The sequence below is a fragment of the Arachis ipaensis genome, chromosome B3 (genome assembly GCF_059453495.1).
Source record: "Arachis ipaensis isolate K30076 ecotype BB chromosome B3, ASM5945349v1, whole genome shotgun sequence".
Lineage (NCBI taxonomy): Eukaryota > Viridiplantae > Streptophyta > Magnoliopsida > Fabales > Fabaceae > Arachis > Arachis ipaensis.
Genome location: NC_142438.1, coordinates 128,736,041 through 128,759,728, shown reverse-complemented (window position 1 = coordinate 128,759,728; position 23,688 = coordinate 128,736,041). Strand labels below are relative to the sequence as shown.

The window sequence follows — 23,688 nt, the reverse complement described above, 5'->3', positions numbered from 1 at the left end:
TGATTTGACTATTTAACTAAATTATTATTTAATAATTTTCGACTATGAAAACTATTAACTTCACAATTGTACGTGAGTGTTCACCGTGTATCTATTTATCAACGGAACAGCAGTTTGGATCATTTGCACGGTAACAGCCTAGTTTGGAAGCGCTCTTAATAATGCCACAAATTTTTTGATACTGCATATGAGATGTAATGATTGTTTATGTTTTGTCATAAAAAATAAGTGATATAATATTTGTTGGAGATAAGGTTGAATTTTCTTTTCTATTCTTCAATATCTGAATATCTATGCACCTTACTCTTTCCAAACATTTAGCCTAATTAACTAGTTGGAGCAATAATGTAAGAAAGCAAAGAAAATGAAAGTTACTTTCACATAGCTTCCTATCACCTTCACAAACAGCAGTATATACTTCTGAGATTTTGCATCAGAGTTCCGCTTGAGATTCTTTCTCAGAGTCAGTTTGTGTAACCTTTACTGTTGTCTTATGAATAGCTTCTCCGACCACTTTTGCTGCTGATCTTGCACTTTCCTTAACAGTTTCTTTGCTTGTGTCAAAACTCTTCTCAGCCGCATCCATCATTGTTCCTTTAACACTATCAGCTCCTCTATCAGCCCCACCCCTAAAGCTGACCACCAAAACATGTATACATACCGTTGATTTTATTAATTCCCTTGTTGTTTTATATGGAAACATACTATTTACTTAGATGATCACAAATCTAATATCTCACAATCACAAGAATAATGGTAAAATTTATAAATGGTAGAGTTCATTTTTCTGTGTGTAAACAGAGATATTCTTACATAAATACAAATTTAACAAATCATTTTGAAGTGCATTTACAATTAAAATGGATCCCCATCTAACTTTAGTTTAATATACATTTATTATTTATAGACCCCACCAAGTATTGTATGTGCCTAAGAATAAAGCACTAAATTTGTGTTTACAGGAAAATTGTGTTGATCTGATATGTTAAACTTGTGGTCACACAAAAATTTCTGTGCGTATAAAGATATAATAATCTAAAGGGTGTCTAAGGAACCGAGCTTACTCAAGATCTGGTGGGGAAAACTGCATCTGCAAGTCATGTATGATGGTTTTGATTTTCTCCCATGAACTTTCGTGGGATTTTCTAAATAGAGAAATGGTGTCCATTACTATCCTGGAGAGAAGTGGTTTTTCAGGGTAGTTGTTTTGATTAATATGTTGGCTACCTTCATCAGGTGCTATAGGCTGAAACTGAAGAATGAATGGGACACAGAACAGAAGAAAGAATAAAAGGGAGGTTCCGTTGAATCTATCCATCCCAATATGTAATGAAATCTTCAAGGTTTGAGAGAGGGAGGGAGGAATGACAATGTATGTGGCTGGTTTGCGGTTTCTGCATTTTGAACCCGTTCAAGATACGTGGCCTTCGCATCTTGCATGTAGTCATTCGTTGCTTCTTGAATACTTCAAACATAATTATCTTTTGGCATCCATGTATTATAAATAAAATAATAAGTCACTCAATGCATTGAATAGTTATCATTTTTTTTATGAATTTAATAATTTTTGGCAGTATAAAATTACATTACCAATGCATTGAAATTATCTCTTTGCAAATTAAGGAATTAGATACTTTCAAATTTTTTTCACTTGAAGAGATAAAATGTAATTTTTTATCATATATTTTATATATTTTATAAGTAGAACTAAAAAATAAATAAATAAAATATTAAAAAATAAAAAATTACATTTTACACCCTTAATTGAAAAAGAATTGAGAGAATTTAATCCTACCTTTATATCGTTCTTAACATTATATTAAAATTCTATATATCTAAATAACATTTACCTATCCACAAAAACCGCTTCTAAGTTTTGGTGGGTGGTGTAGATCAATAACCTCGCCCTAACAATTTTGTGGAAATCAAACTTCTACTGACAATTAAAAATGGCTTTCGTGTTTACATGCACTCTCATGAAAGAAAATCTCCATTACTTATTTATATTCATCAGGTATGAAAGACTGCTTGAACGGATTTTAAAAGTTTCACAAAGTTGACCATGTTCATAAATCAAACCCAAATTACTCAAATTTCTTTAGCATGCGTTTAAGCATCAATAAACTAAAGCTCTTTCAAAGGACACTTAAAACTTCGGAAACAAAAGATCCATCCCATTCGCAAAGAATTAGAGTATTGTTGTCGTTTCCAACTATAGGGAAAGATATGTATGACATAACAGGAATTGACCATTTATCATATAATTCTTCCCAAACTTTGATCAAGTAGCTCCTCCTTCCCACTGAGGAAAAGCCTCTAAAAATAATGAATGAATCAATAGAAAAGTTACAAGAGGAACAAAGAATTTAAAGAAACATACAACTTCATTCAATGCAAGAATACACATCACTGTATCATCAAGGACAGAAGGACTGATAACCAAATATAGATATCTTCAGACATTAATATCGGAGCGCTTTGTCCTCATTGCAGCATTGATTTCGGAGGAGCCAGACAAAGAAAATCTAGGGAAACTATAGTTTTCAGTGACTGAAACTGGCTGTTGAGGATAAAGAGTAGGCGGCGGAGTTAGGTTCCTTTGAGCCGGAAGGGGGGGAAGCGTGTCATACTTGTAAGGATCACTGCTTACGCTGCAGTCAACAATAAAATCTGAGGCCCAGGCATGAAACAAGCTTGAAGAGAGAAAAAACAATGATTTCCAAGGAAAAAGAAAAACCTTGTACTATAGGACTGATCATCTTCTATGAAGTTATCATCTATTCGCTGAGGAAGTCTCTGAGCAGAAGGAATGGACCATTGATCATCATCATCATCTATACGCTGAGTGGCTCTTGGAGCAGAAGGAATGGACCAAGGTCTTGGTGCAGGCATTTCATCTGAGAAATATCTTCTCCTGATCAGCTAAAAGAAGAGGTAGTGCCAGAAAACTTAGATGACATCCAATCATGAAGGAAATAAACTAAAAGGAAACAAGATCAATAGCCATACTAACCATGAGGAAAAATTTCATCACAGCCTCTTTGTCATACCTTGCTTCTTTAGCAGCCTGCAGACATCTGGCATTAAAACCACAACTACAAGAAGAAAAATTAATTGTACAACAACTATTCAACAGAATTAAAAACCAAACATATCTTTGCAACAAATTAATATAATTTGAGATTTCAACATTTTAATCCAGATGTTACAGCATCTCCAGTTCAAAAGTTTCTAGAGCTCAATAGAGTGGCAAGTAATTTTAGAGGGACTAGTGGTTGAAACTCCAGGTTATTAGCATTAATATCAGATCAAATGTACCTGAATGTGATGGTCTATTTTACATGGAGGAACTCTAGAATCTCGAGCATAGAAAGTTAAAAGCAACAAGTGAATCCTTCATTAAAATCGATACAGAAACTTTAAGTTGACACACTTACAGCAATAAGGCCACCACCACCAGGAAAGGTCTCAGTCAGCGGAAGCTCCTCACTGGATGGAAGCAAACCCTGCTTCTCAACCCACTGGCGTGCAACATCAACAAGATTCCCGCTGCTTACTCTTTTACCCTCTTTTGCAGCAATATCAGCTTTGTTGCCAATAACAATATATGGAACGGGAAGGCCACCAGGGCCACCTGATCCCAAAGGAGCTGAAAATGTCCCAGTTGCCGCAATCTCAGCTGCCCACTTCTGCAAGCTAGTCTTTGTTCTTCTTTGTGAAAGATCATGAACAAAAACTACACCTGGGTATGAAAAGCAATTGGTTGGTTTTACAAGGCCAAAAGGCAAGATACTCCTCTTTGTAGAGTTCACCATACACAAATACTACTTAAAAATGTAAGCATATACATTTTTGATAACTAAAACAATAGGAGCTTTGTTACCAACCATTAATCTGAGAATAAAACAGAGATCGGCAATCTTTGTACCGTTCATGCCCTGAGACATCCCATAGTTCAATGAAGAAATCTCTCTCAGAATCACCTTTAAGGCTACTTGAAGAGCTGCCAGCATTACCATAAGTAGTGTGCTGAAAAGCGGGGAAAATAACAGTCATTCGTATTTGGTAGAGACACTGATAAACAGAAACAAAAACATATTTTCTTGTTTAAGTGTTACTAACTACCTTCACAGAAACTGTACAACCTATTGACGGTGCAGGGCGAGCAACAGGAATACCTTTAACAATCAGCTGAACTAGAGAAGTCTTTCCAACACCTGCAATGAATCAGAAACAATAATAAAGAAGGGAGCCATAAGAAGGAAATCACTTGGTTCCGAAGATCAAACAGATACGTCCTCAAAGCAAGCCTAAATAAATTGTCTTACTGCTTGGAGTCTTGTGTTGACAAAAAAAAAAAATTTCCAAACAACATAAGGCTACAGCAATTCCCACCATCTTCTCAAACAGAATAAGATATTGATCCATTTAAAAATACATGGAATACAATAACTCTTGGAGCCATCACTAACCGTAAAATTGATTTCATTCATAGTGATTAGTTTTCTTACTCTCCTACTCCCCTGATCTAAGGTTTTCCAGCAGAGCTATCACAAAGTTCCAATGGATCTTCATAGTACAACCTCCTAATCTTAATCAGCATGACTTTTTGTTTCTCTCTCTTTTTTTCAATCCACAGTACAAAACAACGTGAAAATTTCCCACCAAAACGAATGATTAGGGGGAAAAAAAATAAATTCGGAAAAGTTAACACTAAGCTACTAATAAGTGAACGCAGCAAAAGGGTATTCTATAAGAAATTAAGAATCATTCATGCACCTGAGTCACCAACAACTAGCACTCTGACCTGTCCACAGAGCACCCCACTATTCTGCTCCGTGTTCTCACGTTCCCTCCAAAACATGGTTCCCTCCAAGACCCTCTCTAGGAATCACTATCGCAATACCAAATGCCAAAACCCCAAATGCTCTTTCTCAAGTTCCGTCAAAAGGGTTCAATCTCCCCGTAAAGCACCGATTTTTCAAAATAGGGATCCCAAATCCCCTTCCAGAATCCATGTTATGTGAGAATCACACCGAGATCCCAAACCCCATTGTTACGCATCTCTGAAAGAAAGCACCACAAATCCAAATGCGCCACCAAGAAAATCAATTACTTCGCCAATCGGATCTAATGAAAGAAGCTTCTGAAAAGGTACCAGAAAGTTCCAGAGTAAAACAATGGTCCACGATTAGGGTTCAGGTAAAAATTGATGGAATATGCAACTTGTTCAAATTGGGAAAGAAGAAAAGAAAAAGAAAATGAAGAAAGAGCAAGGTAGTTTGGATGAGGAAATTTGAGAATGAAAGAATCATGGAGGATGACGGTGCCACAAACTTGAAAAGGAAGATGAGATGCCATCTCGATACCAATTCGTGAAAACCACGCCACCGATAGCGCGTGAGTGCGTCAAATCTTAATAATTTCACTTTCAATTTTTAAATATAATTATATTTTATTAACGACATATTTTGTATTAATAATAGAATTTAATTTTCATGTACACATAGTTAGTTATATATTATTATTATTATTATGTTGATAGAAATAACTAATATTTAAATTTATTATTTAAAATATTACTTAAATATCAAATCTAATTAAATGATTGTATGCAATATTTAATAATAATATTTAAAGAAAAACTAAATATTAGGATTGGTGAATAAAAAAATCTCAATAAAACAATAGAACGAGTGGATTGCATGACTTTGGTCATTAATCATTGATGATATAATTTTAAAATTTTTTATTTAAATTAAATAAATATAAAAATTACGAAAATATATAAAATATAAATTAATTATCTAAATACATAGCGATTCACGATTGCGTTGCTGTTCTGTATTATGACGGGGACATGGTTGACGGAGATTGGAGCCAACTTGATAAGGTCTTTTGGGCATTCCCTCCTTGCGTTGATGCGTTTAAGCAGTGCAAACCTTTTGTATCAGTAGATGAGATACACTTGTACGGAAAGTCCGATGGCATGCTATTAATTAATGTGGCTCAAGATGATAATAACAACATTCTGCCCATTGCTTTTGCATTAGTCAAGTCTGAGACAACCGAGTCATGATCGTTTTTCCTATTGAATTTAAGGCAGCATGTTACTCCACAGCCGGGACTTCTTCTCATATCTAATAGATCACAGACCATTCGCGCTGTCGTAAATGTGAAGGATTACTATGTATTCATAACACGTAGTGGAAGAAAAGAAAGTAATCCTAAATATCTATTTTGTACTTAAATTTTATTCTAATAAGATAGATTAGATTCAAATACCTAAGTACGCTAGTAAAATTCACTTTCTCCTTCGATGGTACGAAAGTGCTATGAGTATCCACACCGAAACCAACTTTTGCTGTCAACTTTTTGACCAATAAATATTTGATCTAAATTGAGAAACCTCTTTACAATCTTTGCACACCATAAAATTCTTCTCCAAAAATTAGATTTACATACATTTATGTGTGTAGACGTGAAGGAATAAAACTCTTGTGCTGGTTAATTTTTTTTCTCTACTCTTGACATACATATATATAGTATGAGATTTATTTTACTGATTTCAAATTTGAATCTCAATTCAAATTTAAATCATATCTTGTAATTTTAAATTTAAATCCTTTAAATTTATGAATCATATCATTAACTCAATTTGAAACAGAATCAATTAGGATTTCATCCAAACTTAGAATTTAAATTTAGAAATAGAATAACTAATTATTCTCAATTTTTATTTAATCATATTATTATTATATTTTTGGTGCTAACAAAGAATATGATAATATTATATTTAAATTAATATAATTATTTATTTGATCAAATCAAAATAATAATTAAATAATCCTTTAGCAAAGATTAGAACACTTGTTAGTGTGTGATCCCATAGGTTCAACATTAAGCGAGAAGTAAATTAGTCATACTAAATTTACTAATCAAGGTTGGCATCTTGCAACACTCCTTAACAACCCGATAGTATGAAGTAATATATTTTTACTAAGAACCCGAGAAAAATAAAGTATAATTCATTCCATCTTTCCAACTCTTTGTGAACCCTTAGAGTATGGTTTAATTGTCAAACTCTAACTTGTTACCATTATTATAATGAATTGTGAATGACCTAAGAAACTCATTTCTTCATTCATTTAATCCCATTGGTCAAGGTTTTATTTATCTCGATCATTATTTACGGAACTATTTATAGACTCTCTAATTAAGCAAGATAAGGCTGCATTTATGAAAAGCTCAGTTTCATAATATTATCCCTTTGTGCGAGCTTTTGAGTGTGTTGGTGGAATACTTGGAGTATTACCCATCTTTGGGGTTATTCTTTTCTTTATTTCAGGCAAAGGGTGTGTGAAAATGGGTTTGGGTACACTTAAGCAGTTACCTAGGTCGTAGCATTTTTAGCCTATATAAGTCCTCGTTTAAGGACTTTAAAGATATGTTTGTGAAAGTGCAAGTTAGTGAGGAGTTTTATCCTTTCTTCCCGGACTCGTTGATGAATGAAAGATTCCCTATTTTCTGGTCTCCGGAACCGAAACAGATTTTGGATTGTGAAAATAGGGTGAAGAGTGAGGAGTATATTTTAAAATTTTTGGTATCTGTGATGTCATCATCGGAGTTGTTGTCAATTTCTAGTTTGTTGAAGCTTGAAGGAGATAGAAAGGCAATGGAGGAGTATTTAGGTAATCTAGGTTTGTATATTTGATGTTGTGATCTAGGAGTGGTTGTAATATTTTTAATTTATTGTATTTGTGATTCTTCTTTCAGGTGAGAAAGCTCCGACGTTGACCACTGCCAACCTGAAGGCATTTGTTAACAATGTTAAGAAGAAAGAGAAGGAAGGATCTTCTATTAATGTGGCGAAAGATAGTGAGGTTGATGGTGCCTTCCGTGGCCTATCAGGAGGGGAATCTAAAGAGAAAAAAGGGTGATGCATTGTCCAAAGTTGTTGATTTGACCGACTTGAAGGAGAATAGCGGGGTGTTCACGGCTGAGGAGATCAACACAACTTATTAGAGTCAGCTGGTTCTTCATGGGTACAAGGAAGGTCCCATGAATTCTTTGTGGACCACAAGCTATCTTTTCATGGCCGTTGCTGATGAGTTTGCTCAGGTTGATGCTAATGTGAAAATTGTTTACGAGGCTGGTAAGATTGGTGTGGCTCGATATTTGCAGGTGAGTTGTATTTGTGTTTTTACGTTTTTGATTCCTTGCTTGCATTTGCAAATCCAGATATGATTTTGTTTATATTAAAGTTATTGGGGTTCAGTTGATGTCGATTGGTCACACATATGAATTGGACGCTATTTTGGAGAGTGATAATATTGCTGCTATAAAGAAGTTGAAGGAGTTTGTGAAGGAAAAAGACGAGAAGATGAACAAACTGAGAACGGAAGTGAAGGGTTTGAAAGAAAACTTAAACAATATGGAGAATGAGTCGAGAAGGGTCAGAAATGAGTTGGAACTGAATGTGGCTGAGGGTGATAAGCTGAAGGCGAGGATTGCTGAGCTGGAGAACGAAATATTGAGTGCTTTTACACAGGATTTTGACCAAGATATAGCACAGGTTGGAGTGATTGCACCCGAGTAGATGTGACAAGATTTGATGTTACGAAGATTGTATCTAATGGTCTATTATTGGATGATGATATGTTGGTCTAGAACCAAGATAAAAGCGTTTCTGTTAGTAAAGAAGAGTAATTTGAAATCTCTTCTTGTTTGCATTTTTGTTTGTATAGAATAGTATGGTCATTTGTAGATGTTAGCTATTTTGATTATATCAGTTTGTTTTGCCAAACTTTGTTGCTTTTGCTTTTACGATTAATGGTCATGTCCGTATAAGGACTTTTGTTTTGGGATATCTCTCGTTTGTATATATTGTTTGTACAGTTATCTCCAATCCTGGACCTGTGAAACAGACAAAACAGCTTTGTTGTTGAAGCTGGGCTCAGCAAGGGTGAGTTGACAAAAAATAGATTCGTTCATATATTTTCTGGTTGTTGCTAATTTTGATAATGCATCTGCTCAGGTGTTATGTTCCCGAGTTATATGTGTTATTTGAAATGAAATGAATAGAGAGATGAGGTTTTTTACCATTGTAAAGTACATTTCAAGTAATTAGTCTCGGACTTGAAAATGACCTGTTATCTGTTGGACGACCAATAATATGTCGTAATATACCTGTATATGTGTGACATTTAAAGATTGAACCAGTCTAAGTCTGGTGAGTAATGCTTCGTACTCCACCTGGTTATTACTTGTGGGGAAAGAGAACTAGATTGATTGTTCGGTATTCAAGTTATGTTGGTTGGTAAGCAGTACCCCTGCCCATAATCCCTCTGTGTTGGTGGCCCCGTCAACATACAGGTGCCAGACGCCATCCTGTTTTGTTTGTGTTGCTAGTTTGACTATAAAGTTGGCTAAAAATTGTGCTTTTATGGCGGTCTGAGATTCGTAAGTAATGTCGAACTCAGACAGCTCGATGGACCATTTTACAAACTGTCTGGATACCTCGGGTCTTGTTAGGATTTGCCTCAAAGGTTGGTTTGTTTTAACGACGATGGTGTTACTATGAAAATAATGTCTCAACCTCTGTGCTGTGATGACTAGCGTGTATGCTAGTTTTTCCATGGGCGAATATCTTAGCTTAGCGTTTTGTAATGACTTGCTAACGAAGTATGCCGGTTCTTGTTTATCCTGTATTTTTATGACCAAAACAAAACTAACGGCATTACTAAAAACTGATAAATAAACTAATAAAAGCATACCTGGGGTTGGCTTTTGTAAAATCGGAGATGAGGATAACGTTGTTTTTAGATTTTGAAAGACCGTTTCGCAGTCCAAGCTCCAGTTGAAACTGCGTTGTTTTCGCAGTATATTAAAAAAGTGGTGAGAATGACTGGAAATAGCAAGCAAAAACCTGGATAGTGCGGCCAATCTACCGTTGAGTTGTTGCACCTCCTTTATTGTTTGTGGGCTTCACATGTTTATTATAGCTTGACATTTCTCGAGATTCGCTTTGATGCCTTGGGAGGGGAGCATAAAACCCAAAAATTTTCCTCCTTTGACACCGAATGCATATTTTTCAGGGCTGATCAAAAATTTCTTTAATGTTAGCTTTGTGGCTTTGACAGTGCTTTGTCTTTACCACCATGTTATTAACATAAACTTCAACATTCCTTCCAATTTGTTTAGCAAAAACTTTGTCCATTAATCGCTGATAGGTAGCACCTATATTCTTTAGGCCAAAAGGCATTACCTTGTAACAATAATTTCCATGTTCAGTCATAAAAACTGTCTTATCCTCGTCTTTGGGGTGCATCAGAATCTGATTATAGCCAGAGTATGCATCTAAGAAACTTAAAAAGCCGAAACCTGAAGCATTATCTACACGTTTGCTAATGCATGGGAGGGGGTAGGCATCTTTTGGACATGCTTTGTTCAAATTTGTAAAGTCTACACACATTTTCCATTTACCTATGGCTTTTCTTACCATGACCACGTTAGACAACCATGTGGTAAAGTGTAATTCTTTAATGAAACTTGCAGCCAGGAGCTTTTTGGTTTCTTCCAAACAAGCCGCTCTCTTTTACTCGCCCATATCCCATTTCTTTTGTGCTACAGGTCGGACGGTTGAATCAATTTGTAGTTTGTGGCATATGAAGTTCAGGTCAATGCATGACATGTCTACGGAGTCCAAGCAAAGAGATCCATGTTTTGTCGGAGTATGTTGATGATCTACTCTTTGTCATCTGCATACAAAGAACAGCCTATATAAGTAAATCAATTGCCATTATCATCAAAAATTACCTTTTCGAGGTCATCCACTGGGGAAGGCCTCTCTTTGAAATCCTCTCTTGGATCAAGTTTAGATGTGCTCGAAATGTCGACGATGTTGTATATAGTTTGTGAAAATTCGGTTTTTGGTGGTTGCACCGATCTGGCTTTCAGGCTCGCGTTGTAGTAGTGTCATGCCTCCCTTTGATCAGAGTGAATAGTTGTTATCTGGTTATCCTGCACATGAAACTTGACATACAAATGAACAGTAGAAACTATTGCACCAAAAGAATTTAAGGAAGGTCTACCGAGAATGATATTGTAAGGGCTAATGCAGCCGACTACTAAGAATTGAACATCCATTATTTTAGATAAATAGGTGTTTTCCTAGTGTCACTTTTATCTACTGGTGTTCGAGGATGGGTACCCGCACCCCTGAGAAGCCTACCAGCTCCCCCGAGGAAGGTTGCATTGTCTTTTGATGAGCGGATATTTTATACGCTTTTTGGCATTGCTTTCATATAGTTTTTATTATATTTTATTTAAGTTTTATTATATTTTCATAGGTTTTAGTGCAAAATTCACATTTTTTGATTCTACTTTGAGTTTGTGTGTTTTATGGTGATTTCAGGTATTTTTTGTTTGAAATTGAGGAGGTTGAATAGAAGTTTGATTCAGAAGCAGAGAAAGGACTGCAGATGCTGTCAGGATCTGACATCCGTGCGCTCGAAGGAGATTTTCTGGAGCTACAGAAGTCCAAATGGCGTGCTCTTAATGGCTATGGAAAACTAACATCCAAGGCTTTCCAGAAATATATAATAGTCCATACTTGGTTTCAGAAACGAAGGCCCAAAACTGGCATTCAACGCCAGCCACCAGCCCCAGTCCTGGCATCCAGCGCCCACAAGGGGGTGGCCAGCGTCCAATGCCCAAAAGGGGACCCCTAGCCAGTGTTCAATGCCCCTAGGGAGTCTTAGCACATGGAAGACACTCAAGCTCAGTCCAAACACTCACCAAGTGGGTCCTAGAAGTAGATTTTTGCACTATCAACTTAGTTTATCTTATTTCTATAATCCTTAGTTAGCAGTTTATATATATAGGAGAAGATCAACCATGTTTAGGATTTTCTTCCTCCCCTATTATTTTCGAATACTATTATATACAGTATGAGTCACTAACCTCCTAAGGTTAAGGTTAGGAACTCTGCTAATTTTCATGGATTAATAAAAGTACTAATGTTCTATTCAATTCGTGTGTGACTCTATTCTAAGATGTATCTTCGTTCTTCAACCTTATGAATGGAATGATCCGCGATACTCATCTTCATTCTATATGGGTTCAGTGTGAGTCTGTAACAGGAGATCACTGAACCATCAGCTTGATTATACATCTCTTAGACGGCTAATCCACGACTTCGTTAGGGACTTCTCGAGACACCAGTTCAGCCGAGGTATGGAGAGATTAGAGTCTTTGTGGTAGAGGCTAGAACCAAAGGTGCATCATTCTCTGATCTGAAAGATTCGACCTTGTCTGTGGCATTTTGAGTAGGATCATCAAGGGGATGAACTGCAGAAGCTTCACCCTCATTCAGGTTGGGTGCACACTAAACCTGGCGTTCGGCCTAAGGGAGGAAGATTGGCGGCCATTAAACCGGCATTGATCACTTACAGCCTGCCATGGAAAGAATCACTCATAGTTGAAGAAAGACACTAGGAAAGGTTGATCCAAAAGAATGAAGCATCTCCGAAACCTCAACCGTTCTCTTATCACTGTTTTCACTCAAATTAAGTAATTTTATCCCTATGCTTGTTTTATGCGTTTATCTCAACAAACTATTTTTTCTAATCGCCTGACTAAGATCTACAAGGTGTCCATAGCTTGGTTCAAAACAACAATCTCTGTGGAATCGACCCTAGCTCACCTCAGGTATTACTTGGACGACCCAGTGCACTTACTGGTTCAGTTGTACAAAGTTAATTTCCGTGTACCACCTTTTCACTTAGCTTCATTTTCTAAAATGTAGAATAAAATAACACGTTGGAACTGCTGCCTGGGTCAAGGAAGACCTTCCTTACTAAGAGGTCTCCTGCCTGAATTAAAATGATGACAGGGTCATCTAAATTGCTGCCTTTTCTTGGTAGTCAAGGTGCTTGAAAGTGATTATGGATGTGGATGATTGTGGTGCTACTTCTGATGGTGTCCCTTCTACGACTAGCATTGCTCGGTAGGTCCTCTTCCTTGTCGAGCTTGTGGGTCCCCTACCTGAGAACCCTCCAGAGATGCAGTTGATAACTCCTCTTGTTGGGGGTGGTTGGTATTTTGACTTTTTGTGCGTGTTTGGGACATTTTCTAATTGTGTGCCACTTATCTTCGACTGTCCTTCCTGTATGCGACCATCTACATACTTATCCAAAAGACCTTGTTTTGCTAATCTTTCTAGGAGATCTCTAGCAATCACGCATTCATCGGTAATGTGGCCGAACTTTTGGTGAAAAGCACATTGTTTATATTTGTCAACGTATTTCGATCTTGGTACGACCTTGCTCTGCTTGGTGGTTTGATAATTTAGCATTGAGTATTTCCTTAATGATGTCTTCCCTCTTGGTATTAAATTGAGTGTAGCATCAAACTTCGGGGTTAGTTTGAAGGGCTTATTAATATCTTTGGTTGTGGTTTGGGTTTTTTTTCCTCTTCTCGGCGAGATTGTTGATTTTTTCTAGACACTGAGCTTCTCGAAGTTCCTCGATTTCCATTTGTCCCACAAATTTTTCTCAGAATTCTACTTATATTTTTGGTTTAGTTACGGCTATGGTCTCTTGAAACTTCCTTGGTCGGAGGTCGCTCTTGAGTGTGTGTAAGTGGACATCCGGGCTAAGATAAGGAATTTCCATAGTCGCCTTTGCAAGTCGCGTCTTATAATCCTTGAGGCTCTCATGTTGTCCCTATTTGATGGTACTAAGGTAGTCTGAGCCGTGAACATATATTTTAGAAGCCGCAAAATAGTTTGTGAAGGATTCTTCCAGATTCTCAAAGCAAGAGATTAAACCTGCAGGTAACTTAGAAAACCACAATATAGCAGCACCATCTAAAATGGTCGAAAAAGATTGACAAAGTATAAGATCGAAAGCACCATTAAAGAAAAACAATGATTAGAACTTGGTGATGTGAATGTTAGGGTCCCCCAAGCCTTCATATGGCTTCAGCGTGGTGGGCAGCACAAAGTTTTTTGGCATCAGAAATTTCGTTATATCTTCCGAGAAGGGGTTGGATATCATCTTCTTCTGCTTTGGGGGAGTCACCTCCTCTGGGTCTTGGGATTGTATACCGTTAGTGCTTTTGAGGTCTTCGGCATTTTGCTTCCCATTTCTTTCTTGGGCCAGTAGCTCGATCATCCTTTGAACCTCGGCCTGAAGCTCTGCGTTTTGGCCCATCAGCTCGTATTGAGTTAATTCTGAGATTCCATTGTCAACCATACTAGAAAGACCCCTGTAAAATAATGCTCAAAAAGAAAAAAAAAGTGAGATTCAGTGGGGTTATTTTAACTGGGTCCACGGTGGGCGCCAAAATGTTCTAAGTAGACCAGTGATTTAGCCGAGGTATAGTCCAAGCTCCTTGAATGCATAGTATTCTTGGCATCGCTGGTCTTTCTCTTCTGCTCAATAAGGACTTCAATCCATCGGGGGTCCTGCAGAAAATACTCCGACGCTCAAGTCAGTAGAATTTCTAGAAATAAAAAGCTCTATTCTTATATTGTTTTGTTGATGTTGCTCTATGCGCTGTGTCTTGTTTAGTTGGTGTCTTCATCTTTTATAGATGACCAAGGTTACTGCCTTGTAACGACTTTAGGGTTACTGAACCCCTGTTCTTCAGGTGGTTATGTGTAATTTGAATTTCGAATTCGTGGTTATCATGTTTGCTCGAATATCGGCTTTTGGAACGTTGCTGGGGTTTTCTTTTCTTTCCGATATATACTCGTTTATTTGTTTGTTTTATTGCCGAGGTTGTTGGTATAGTTCAGAAGGTATTCATAATTAAAAACCTAATTAGATCTTTGGCCGCATGAACTTTGGAAGAAATATTCTATTAATTTTAACGTTTTTGACATGAAAATGACTTAATTACAAAATTAAAAGTAGTGTAGGGACCCAGTAAAAAAGAAAAAAAATATAAGGATCTAATTAAAAATTTAGTAAACCTATAAGGACTAACAAAATAATTAAACCTTATTAAAAATATTTTTTTTATGTGATAGTTGTACACTCCCAAAATACCCATACATAAATAGAGAGAAAATAAAAATCATCAAAATAAAAGTATACCCAATACGTCAGGAAACAAAATCTCAAAATAACTATCTAAAATAAACTAATTATAAGATTAACATATTTATCTCTTAAGATAAATCTATGCATTTATTTACTTTTAAGATTAATTAAAAAATATTAATTAATAATATAATAATTAATAACAAATAATTATGTATGATTGTAGTATAATTTATATTTAGTGTAATTAATAATAAATTAGAATATTATATTCTTCTAATTAATAATATATTCTAATATATTTCTACTATTAATTGATTTAAAGTATTATTATATGCACTCTAACTAATAATATATAAATATTTTTTTATTTATAATTATATATTAATATATTAATATATATGCACGTTCCTCCCATAAGTATAATGCTTCTAAAATTAGAAAAAAAAATTATTAATTAATGATATAATAAAAGGTATCAAAATAAAATCATATTCAATGTATTAGAAAACAAAATTTAGAAGTAACTACTTTAAACAAATCAATTGCGGAATTTTTAACAATGAAAAATTTAAATATTATTTTATTTTCAAAATTCAATTTGAATGTTATGTTTAATATCCTTGAAGTTATTTTATTCATTAAATACTAATTTTTATATAATTATAAAAAAGATACTTTTTTTTTAAATAATTTGAGAAAATAGAAGTATGTAAATTGATATTAGAATGTGCCATGTTAATATGTTTGATGCCAATATAAATATCATATAAATGTTAATTATGTATGATTTATAATTATATTATAAGGATTGATAATTAGTATAATATTTATTAAATTTTGATTTTTATATAATTATAAAAGAGATATTTTTTTAAAATAATTTTTTTTATTAAAGATAAAAAAATTTGAACTTGCAACCTCTTAAAGTGAATATGAAAAGACTATGTCATTGAGCTATAATTTATTGACTTTTTTAAAATAATTTAAAAAGAGAGAAATATGCATACTGATACATCAATATTTTTTACATCAGAATACAAAGTACAAACTATTGTAAAATAATATAATGATATCATAAACCTATTAAATAATAATAATAATAATAATATTTTTAGTAAATTTAAATACTTTTTTCCGTCATGTCTAAATGTACCTGAAATAGACCAAAGTCCCTCCGAACATTATATGATTATATTCCAGTATTCCACACAACATTATTGTACTTAAAAAAAAAAACATTTATTTTCACATTAAAATTTATTTTTTGAAATTTTCGACTATATTTTTAAGGGAGATATTAAACTAACTCACCCAAAAAAAACTGTACTCATCACAAGGGGGATAAACAGTAAACCCTCAACCCCCCAAAAAGATTACAAAAAGTCATGTAAAACTCTCTCTCCCTTCTCTCTCCCCAACAAATGATGACATCATAAAACCAGTAATAAACTAATAATAATACAATTAAGTTGACTAAACAAGGTTATGACCTTGGATCTTGTTGACCTTCTCTTATTAGGAGCCAGGAACGTGCACAGGCTTTGGAGTAGGGAGAGGTTGCTCACATGGTAATTCACAAAATAGCCATATATGAAAGCGAAGAGGAGAGAAGACACATTAAGTAACATAGGAGAAGTGACACTAAGATGAGACAAGCCTGATCAAAGTGCCAAATTCCTAATTAATTATGGATCAGAAATTGATAAACCAATTAAGGTTTAGAACTTAGTAGGTAAAAGGGCTTGCATGATTGTGTATCCCTTCATAGGTTGTTATAACATAGCTTGAGTCGTCTCTGTCCCTTTCCACCCTCTTCTTCACACCGCATCCTTCACTCGAACACTTGTAATAGTTCCTGTATGTGTCATCGTCGTCAATCAATAATTCTACAAATTAAATTGATGGGACAAAATAGGCAATCAGGCATAATTGCATTAGGACAAGACATAACAAGATTTTAGTATTTTGCTTCACATTGCTTTATTACCTAGAAGACCCCATTTAATCAGTATCCTATTTTACCTCCTCCAATCATATAGTAAAAGACCTCAACTCTTTTTTTTTTTCGTGTATTTTTAAATAAATAAAAAATTTTATAAAAAGTGTGAAGACAACATTAGTCAAATTATACAATTATGATCAGTGTGCGATCAGCCGCCACAAGATTCATCAAAGCATTTAGAATTTTAGATACCGGGGCACTACATGTCTACATATCCCACTGTAGGCCTAGCTATATATAGTCCACTTGACAAGTTGACCATTGTTCTTTTTTTCAGAAAAAGAAAAAACAGATAATAAAAATTAGGATGAAAAAAGAACTTTTACGTTACAAATGCAGATAAAGTTATTATAAATAAATTATCAATAAAGAAAATAAAAAATTAATTTTATTTTTTTATTCAACAATGTGATCGTTTGCATTCCTCGTTTCACATGCGAAAAAGGGATTGAGTATACAGACCACAAGATGAGTAGATGTGGTTATATACTTATATAGTTATATGTAACGTTTTTCTCTCTCTTTCCCTTTTTTTTTTTCTTCCATAAATAACAATTTAAATGAAAAATAATTTCAACAAAAAAAAGTTCTGCTAATTTGTTACAAAATGGAATGAACTTTGATAATCTATGCACTTTCAATACCGGAAACATTATTATTATTATTATTATTATTATACCATGGCTTTTCGTATAAAAAAGTCAAATAAACATTTTTTTTATCAGCATGCTGAATTACTCTTTTTAGAGAAAAAGATAAATAAATCTCTTACTTTTTAATTTGAAAATATATAAATTTTTTACTAATTAAAATATAAAAACATTTTTTATTTTTTAAAATATGAAACATTTAAATTTATTTGTCAAAAATATATAAAGATAAATAAATCTTCTAAAAAGACTTAGATATATCGCGTTTTAAAAAGTGAGAGGCGTTTTTGTATTTTTAATTAATCAAAAACTTATTTATTTTCAAGATAAAAAACATAGGCATCTATTTGTTATTTTTTCATTTGATTATATAGAACTAACCATAATTAATATGATAATTATATACCTTTTTTAACAATATAGATCATAATATATAATGACTATATGTAGAAAAAGTTTATCATAAAACTAAAATATTATTAACATAAAAACGTTGAGAAGTATTAAATACTTAAATACGTTGACATGTATGTTTAACTCAAGATTTTAATTGTCATATATCTGAATACATTTTTACGTGATGGATCGCATCTAACATCTTAAAATTAAAAACGCCATGATTTGATTACCTTAGATTTGGAGTGTTCTTGACGGCCTTTTTTCCGTACTTCCTCCATCTGTATCCATCATCCATAACATCAAGCTCCGATTTCGTTCTAAACGCCACTCTTGAATTCACTTCTTTCTTACTCCCATTTTTGCATTTTCTGCACAACGTAACAAACTACACTTAGTTAATACTTGTTACTACATGAAAAACTAAGCAAAGCTTAATACTAAGAGAAAGAGAAAGAGAAAAGAGCACTTACATGTTATTGTTGATGCTAGAGGCTTCACCACTATTATTGGTAGTAGTGACATCGCTGAAGGCTGCCATCTCCGACGATTCATTAGTACTTTGCGATTGTGATCCACTCTCTTGATTATTATGATGATGATCATCAACACCATACCCATATGCATCATCATCAGCCACAAGAAAATCGGATATCATGAAATCGGACATGCTCATCATGGCAGAGTAGTCATCATCATCATGATGAGCACCGTAATTGGGGTTTATTGGGTTCACATAATAGTAATCCATAATATTTTTGGTGTGCGTGCTTGAAGTAGTTGAATACTCTACTCAAGTACAAATAAAAGCCTAATTAATGAGGTGATAGAGCATTGAGTTTTTTATGCGATAATAAAGATAGTATCTAGAAGGGATATATAAATGGAAAAGTGAGTGATTTCAAAATACCCATTATGCTTTACTAACTAAGCTTGATGCTTCCAAACACCTTCGTGGAGGGATGTATTGAAGGTTCCTAACACTCACAGATATGTCTGCATCACACACTTGAAAGTCGTAGCGTCACCATAGTGACGTGGTGGTACCTATGTTGAGCCTACTTGCTAAGCCAATTATACCACATATTAATACATTATAGTATATTATCTATTTATCTATCCAACATTCACAATTTGCTGAATTACGGTGTTTGCATGTTTGATATATTTTGCACATGATATTTTTTTATATTTGTCAGATATGCGTATCTATTATGTCTAATTGTGTTTTAATAATAAAAAATTTGGACACATTTTAATATATTTAAATATAATCATGTATTAATATGTCTATTTTTATTCTTAATATATATTTTTAAAATAAATTTAAAAATAATATATATTATTATTTATTAAAATAAAAATATTTTAAATATTTTATATAATTAAAATAAAATATTAAAAATATCACATATCGAATTGTGTTCCATATCTGTCTCAGTGCACATGTATCATAACTATTTATACTTCTAAGTTGTATATTATACATAATGAGAATATATATTAAAAAAATCAATACACAACTTTCTTGTATAAATATCTTTCATTATATATATATAATTTATAAAAAAACATAATTTTTGTTATTTTAATTTAAACTATAAATAACTTATCATTTCAATTAGTTCTATTTTTATTACTTTTATATATATTTAATAAATAAAGAAGGAAATTAATACGCACATCTATACTAGTATTATATAATTGGATTAAAGTTGTGGGCTTTCGCATATTTTGGTAGCTTCTTGGAGCCAAGCATGGCAACATCTTATGGCATGAATTTTTATTTTTTATATTTTGGTATTATGAAATTTTATTTAATTATTTATTTGTTCGATTTTCTTCTTCCTCTTATTATTATTATCTTGTATCAAAGTCTTTTTAAGTCAGCAAAAGCTCAAATTGAATGATTAAAAATTCTCAACTAGATACGGGTTAATTATTAATAATTGTAATCGTCATTCAAATTATAACGTTTCTAATTTTCATGGACAGGTTTAGGTTTGTGGGCTTGTGGCTGCTAGAGAGACATCATGTAGTGAATTTGGTCATGAATTAAACCAAGCGATAATTTAATTTATTTTTAGAGAAAATATTAGAAGATTAACGTTATTAGAAGAAAGTTCAAAGTCAACAATTTAATTTATATTGATCAGTGTATATTTTAATCAACAGTCTAATATTTTTAGTCTAATAGTTTAACTTCACATTTTAGCTTATATTTTTAAATATTTATTAACTAATTACTAACAAAAAAATAACTTGTGTTAAACCTGTAATATTATCCTTAACTTTTTAGTAAAAAAAAATAAAAAATTTAGTTAATTTTCTCTTAAATGTTAAATAAATGTAAGAGAAAAAGTTACTAAGTAGCTACATTTTTAATAAAGAAATGAATAATTAGTTAAAATATTATCTCAAATACAAAATAAATATAAGAAAACAAATTAATTACTTATTTTTTTACAGTGTTTTTCTATTTTTAAATCTAATCGGGCCAAAAATTAAAGTATACATATTATATTACTCTGAAGACACAAGTCTCTGTTCTTATAAAAAGATCGTCCTCTGTACATTATTTCACACACAAATGAGAATTTAACCGCACCTTTTGTATACTAATGTATTTTTCTCATTAAAAACAACAAAGATATTAGGCTGTCAAGTCATGACTCGTGAGATTTTTTTGTCAAATAGCTAGTCAAAGGTCCAATAGTTAGTTTTTCTTGTTGTAAAATGATACCAAGCTTAAAATTCAAGTGAATTACAAAAATAATTATAAGAAAATAAGAAGGTTGGTGATGTACTCTCAGGTCATTGAAATTTAAAGTAATGGAAGAAGAATTAGAAAGAAGTGAAAAGAGAGAATAATTGATTAAAAGAACCACCACAGAGTACTGAGTACCAATTACAATATATATAGCAAAAGGGAAAATAAATTACTAACTAATAGTGCTATAATTATGTCTAACAAACTAACCAACTTGACAGCTATACAAAAAACAAACTCTATTATGTTACATCCCCCGCAAGCTGGTATTACGTGGTTTGTGCAAATCAAGTAATCCCAACTTGGAAAGCAAATGAGAGAATGGTCCTGGAGGAAGGGATTTAGTGAATATATCAACTGGTTGTTCACTTTGTTCACTGGAGACAACGTGCCTAAGATTAGAAACCCCTTCTTTGAACTTGTTTCGAGCCACATGACAATCAACCTCAACATGCTTGGTTCTTTCATGAAAGACAGGATTTGAAGCAATATAGATAGCAGATTTATTATCACAGAAGATATCAACCGGAAGAGGAGGAAGAATGTTGAATTCCTTTAGTAGTTTGAGTAACCAAACGAGTTCACAAGTGCCATTAGCAAGGGCACGAGGACGACCTTGAAACTGTAGCCTGCTTCTTACTCTTCCAAGAAATAAGAGTTTGGTCAAGGAAGAAACAATAACCACTGATGGATTTTCGGGTGTCTTTACAAGCCCCCAATCAGAATCAGTGTAACCAGATAGTGTGAAAGAATTGTTGACAGAGAAAAATAAGCCAGTTGCTGGTGATTGTTTTAGATACCGGATGATCCTATAGGCAGCCTTCAAGTGGGCATCAGTTGGTGAATCCATTGAGATAGACATCCAACAGAGTAGCTGAGATATGGTCTTGTGTTAGTAAGGTACAGAAGTCTGCCCACCAATCTACAATAGATGGTTGCATCAGGAAGAGGGGAGCCTGAAACCTTAGACAGAGAAGTAGTGTACTCCATAGGAGTAGATGCTGGTTTTGCACCAAGCAAACCGCAGTCTGTGATCAAATCCAATGCATACTTTCTTTGATACAGTGCAATACCAGCATTGCTTCGTGCTACCTCCATCCCAATAAAGAACTTAAGAAGGCCAAGGTCTTTAATTTTGAACTTATCATCCAAAAACATTTTGACAGCTTGAATTTCACTCAAATCATCTCCAGCTAACACAAGATCATCAACATAAACAAGAATAGCTGTGAAAGTTGTACCTGTGGATTTGGTAAAAAGTGAGTGATCATTTTCAGATGGAGTAAACCCCAGATCAGCAAGTGCAGCAGACAACTTGATGTTCCATTGGCGACTAGCTTGTTTCAAACCGTACAAAGATTTTGTCAACTTGTAGACTAAGTTTGGATTGGAACACTGTAACCCCTTTGGAAGTTTCATATAAACGTCCTCATGTAGGTCTCCATGGAGAAAAGCTGTATTCACATCAAGTTGATGAAGATGCCAATTCTTTGCTGCTGCAACGGTAAGAAGAACACGCACAGTGCTCATTTTCACAACGGGACTAAAGGTGTCAATGTAATCGACTCCAGGAATTTGAGTGAAACCTTGGGCAACAAGACGTGCCTTATGCCTCTCGATAGTGCCATCTGGGTGGAATTTTGTGCAAAAAATCCACTTACAACCAACTGCATTCTTTCCAGGAGGAAGAAAAGTGATGATCCAGGTTTTGTTTTGCTCAAGAGCAGTGAGTTCTGCCTCAATAGCCTTCCTCCAACAATCATGCATAACAGCCTTAGAATAGTGTTTGGGGTCCGAGTTATTTATGAGAGCAAAAGTGAAGGCCTGGTGCTTGGGAGTAAACAATGAATATGACAAATGGTGAGAAAGGGGATACTTACATGTTGAAGGTAATTGGGCCGCATTAATTGGATCTCTATGTGATGAAATATGGAAACAATGAAAATCTTTAAGATAAGAGGGTGTTTTTCTTTCTCGTTCAGACCTTCTCAAAACTGGTGCAGCAGATTGTGACTCAATATGAATGGATGAATGTTCCAATGGTGCCAATGCAGATGCTGAGTCTAAGGTGGCGGGTGATGCAGAATCTGTTATATCATGAAGAGATGCCATGGGTGATGTAGAAGTGGCAGATAAATCAGGTGTAGTGTGTATGGTGTGAGGTGCAATTATGCCATGAGTATGCTCATATGAAGAAGTATGTGCAGAGTTATTATAAAAGAATGCAAAAGGGTCAAAATTGGATGATTCAATTGAAGGCTGATCTATAGAAAAATCAGTGCTTGGTATTTGTTTGAATGGGAAATAGTGTTCATAAAATTCAGTGTTTCTTGATATAAATATTTCTTTGGATTTTAAATCAAACAAAATGGACCCTTTTGTTCCTGATTGATAACCAAGAAAAACACATTTTCTAGCTCTAGGATCTAATTTTCTTCTATTAGTACTCAAAGTGGTAGCAAAAACAAGACAACCAAACACCTTGAGATGAGTCAAATCTGGTTTATTCTTGAAAAGTGCCTCATAAGGCGTTTGATGATTCAAGAAGGTGCTTGGTAGTCTATTTATTAAATGTACTGAATGTTGCATAGCATAATGCCAAAAACATTTTGGCTCATTAGAATGAAACAAAAGTGCTCTTGCAATATTCAGTATATGTTGATGCTTCCTCTCAACAATTCCATTTTGTTGAGGAGTTTCAACACAAGATGTTTGATGTAATATTCCTTTTGAGTTATAGAAGGAGTTCATTTTAAATTCCATCCCATTATCTGTTCTAATTTGTTTCACAACTTTATGAAATTGAGTTTGCACCAT

General features: G+C 34.0%; 3 protein-coding genes across 3 annotated transcripts; all 3 read right to left on the bottom strand.

Annotated features, from left to right (window-relative positions):
* Positions 1-239: 239 nt before the first annotated feature.
* On the bottom strand, positions 240-1,448 carry LOC107634658 (uncharacterized). The gene is made up of 2 exons (XM_016338086.3): positions 1,065-1,448; positions 240-635 (listed from the first exon to the last, which is right to left on the bottom strand). Exons 1-2 carry the CDS (start codon positions 1,316-1,318, stop codon positions 434-436), a joined length of 456 nt encoding a protein of 151 aa, XP_016193572.1. The 5' UTR covers positions 1,319-1,448; the 3' UTR covers positions 240-433.
* A 705-nt stretch (positions 1,449-2,153) lies between these two features.
* On the bottom strand, positions 2,154-5,339 carry LOC107631136 (small GTPase LIP1). Its single transcript, XM_016334479.3, has 7 exons — positions 4,780-5,339; positions 4,126-4,217; positions 3,888-4,029; positions 3,438-3,742; positions 3,014-3,067; positions 2,738-2,922; positions 2,154-2,651 (listed from the first exon to the last, which is right to left on the bottom strand). Exons 1-7 carry the CDS (start codon positions 4,862-4,864, stop codon positions 2,456-2,458), a joined length of 1,059 nt encoding a protein of 352 aa, XP_016189965.1. The 5' UTR covers positions 4,865-5,339; the 3' UTR covers positions 2,154-2,455.
* A 10,883-nt stretch (positions 5,340-16,222) lies between these two features.
* LOC107634659 (uncharacterized) lies at positions 16,223-18,963 on the bottom strand. Its single transcript, XM_016338087.3, has 3 exons — positions 18,575-18,963; positions 18,335-18,472; positions 16,223-16,908 (listed from the first exon to the last, which is right to left on the bottom strand). Exons 1-3 carry the CDS (start codon positions 18,850-18,852, stop codon positions 16,779-16,781), a joined length of 546 nt encoding a protein of 181 aa, XP_016193573.1. The 5' UTR covers positions 18,853-18,963; the 3' UTR covers positions 16,223-16,778.
* Between the last annotated feature and the right edge of the window lie 4,725 nt (positions 18,964-23,688).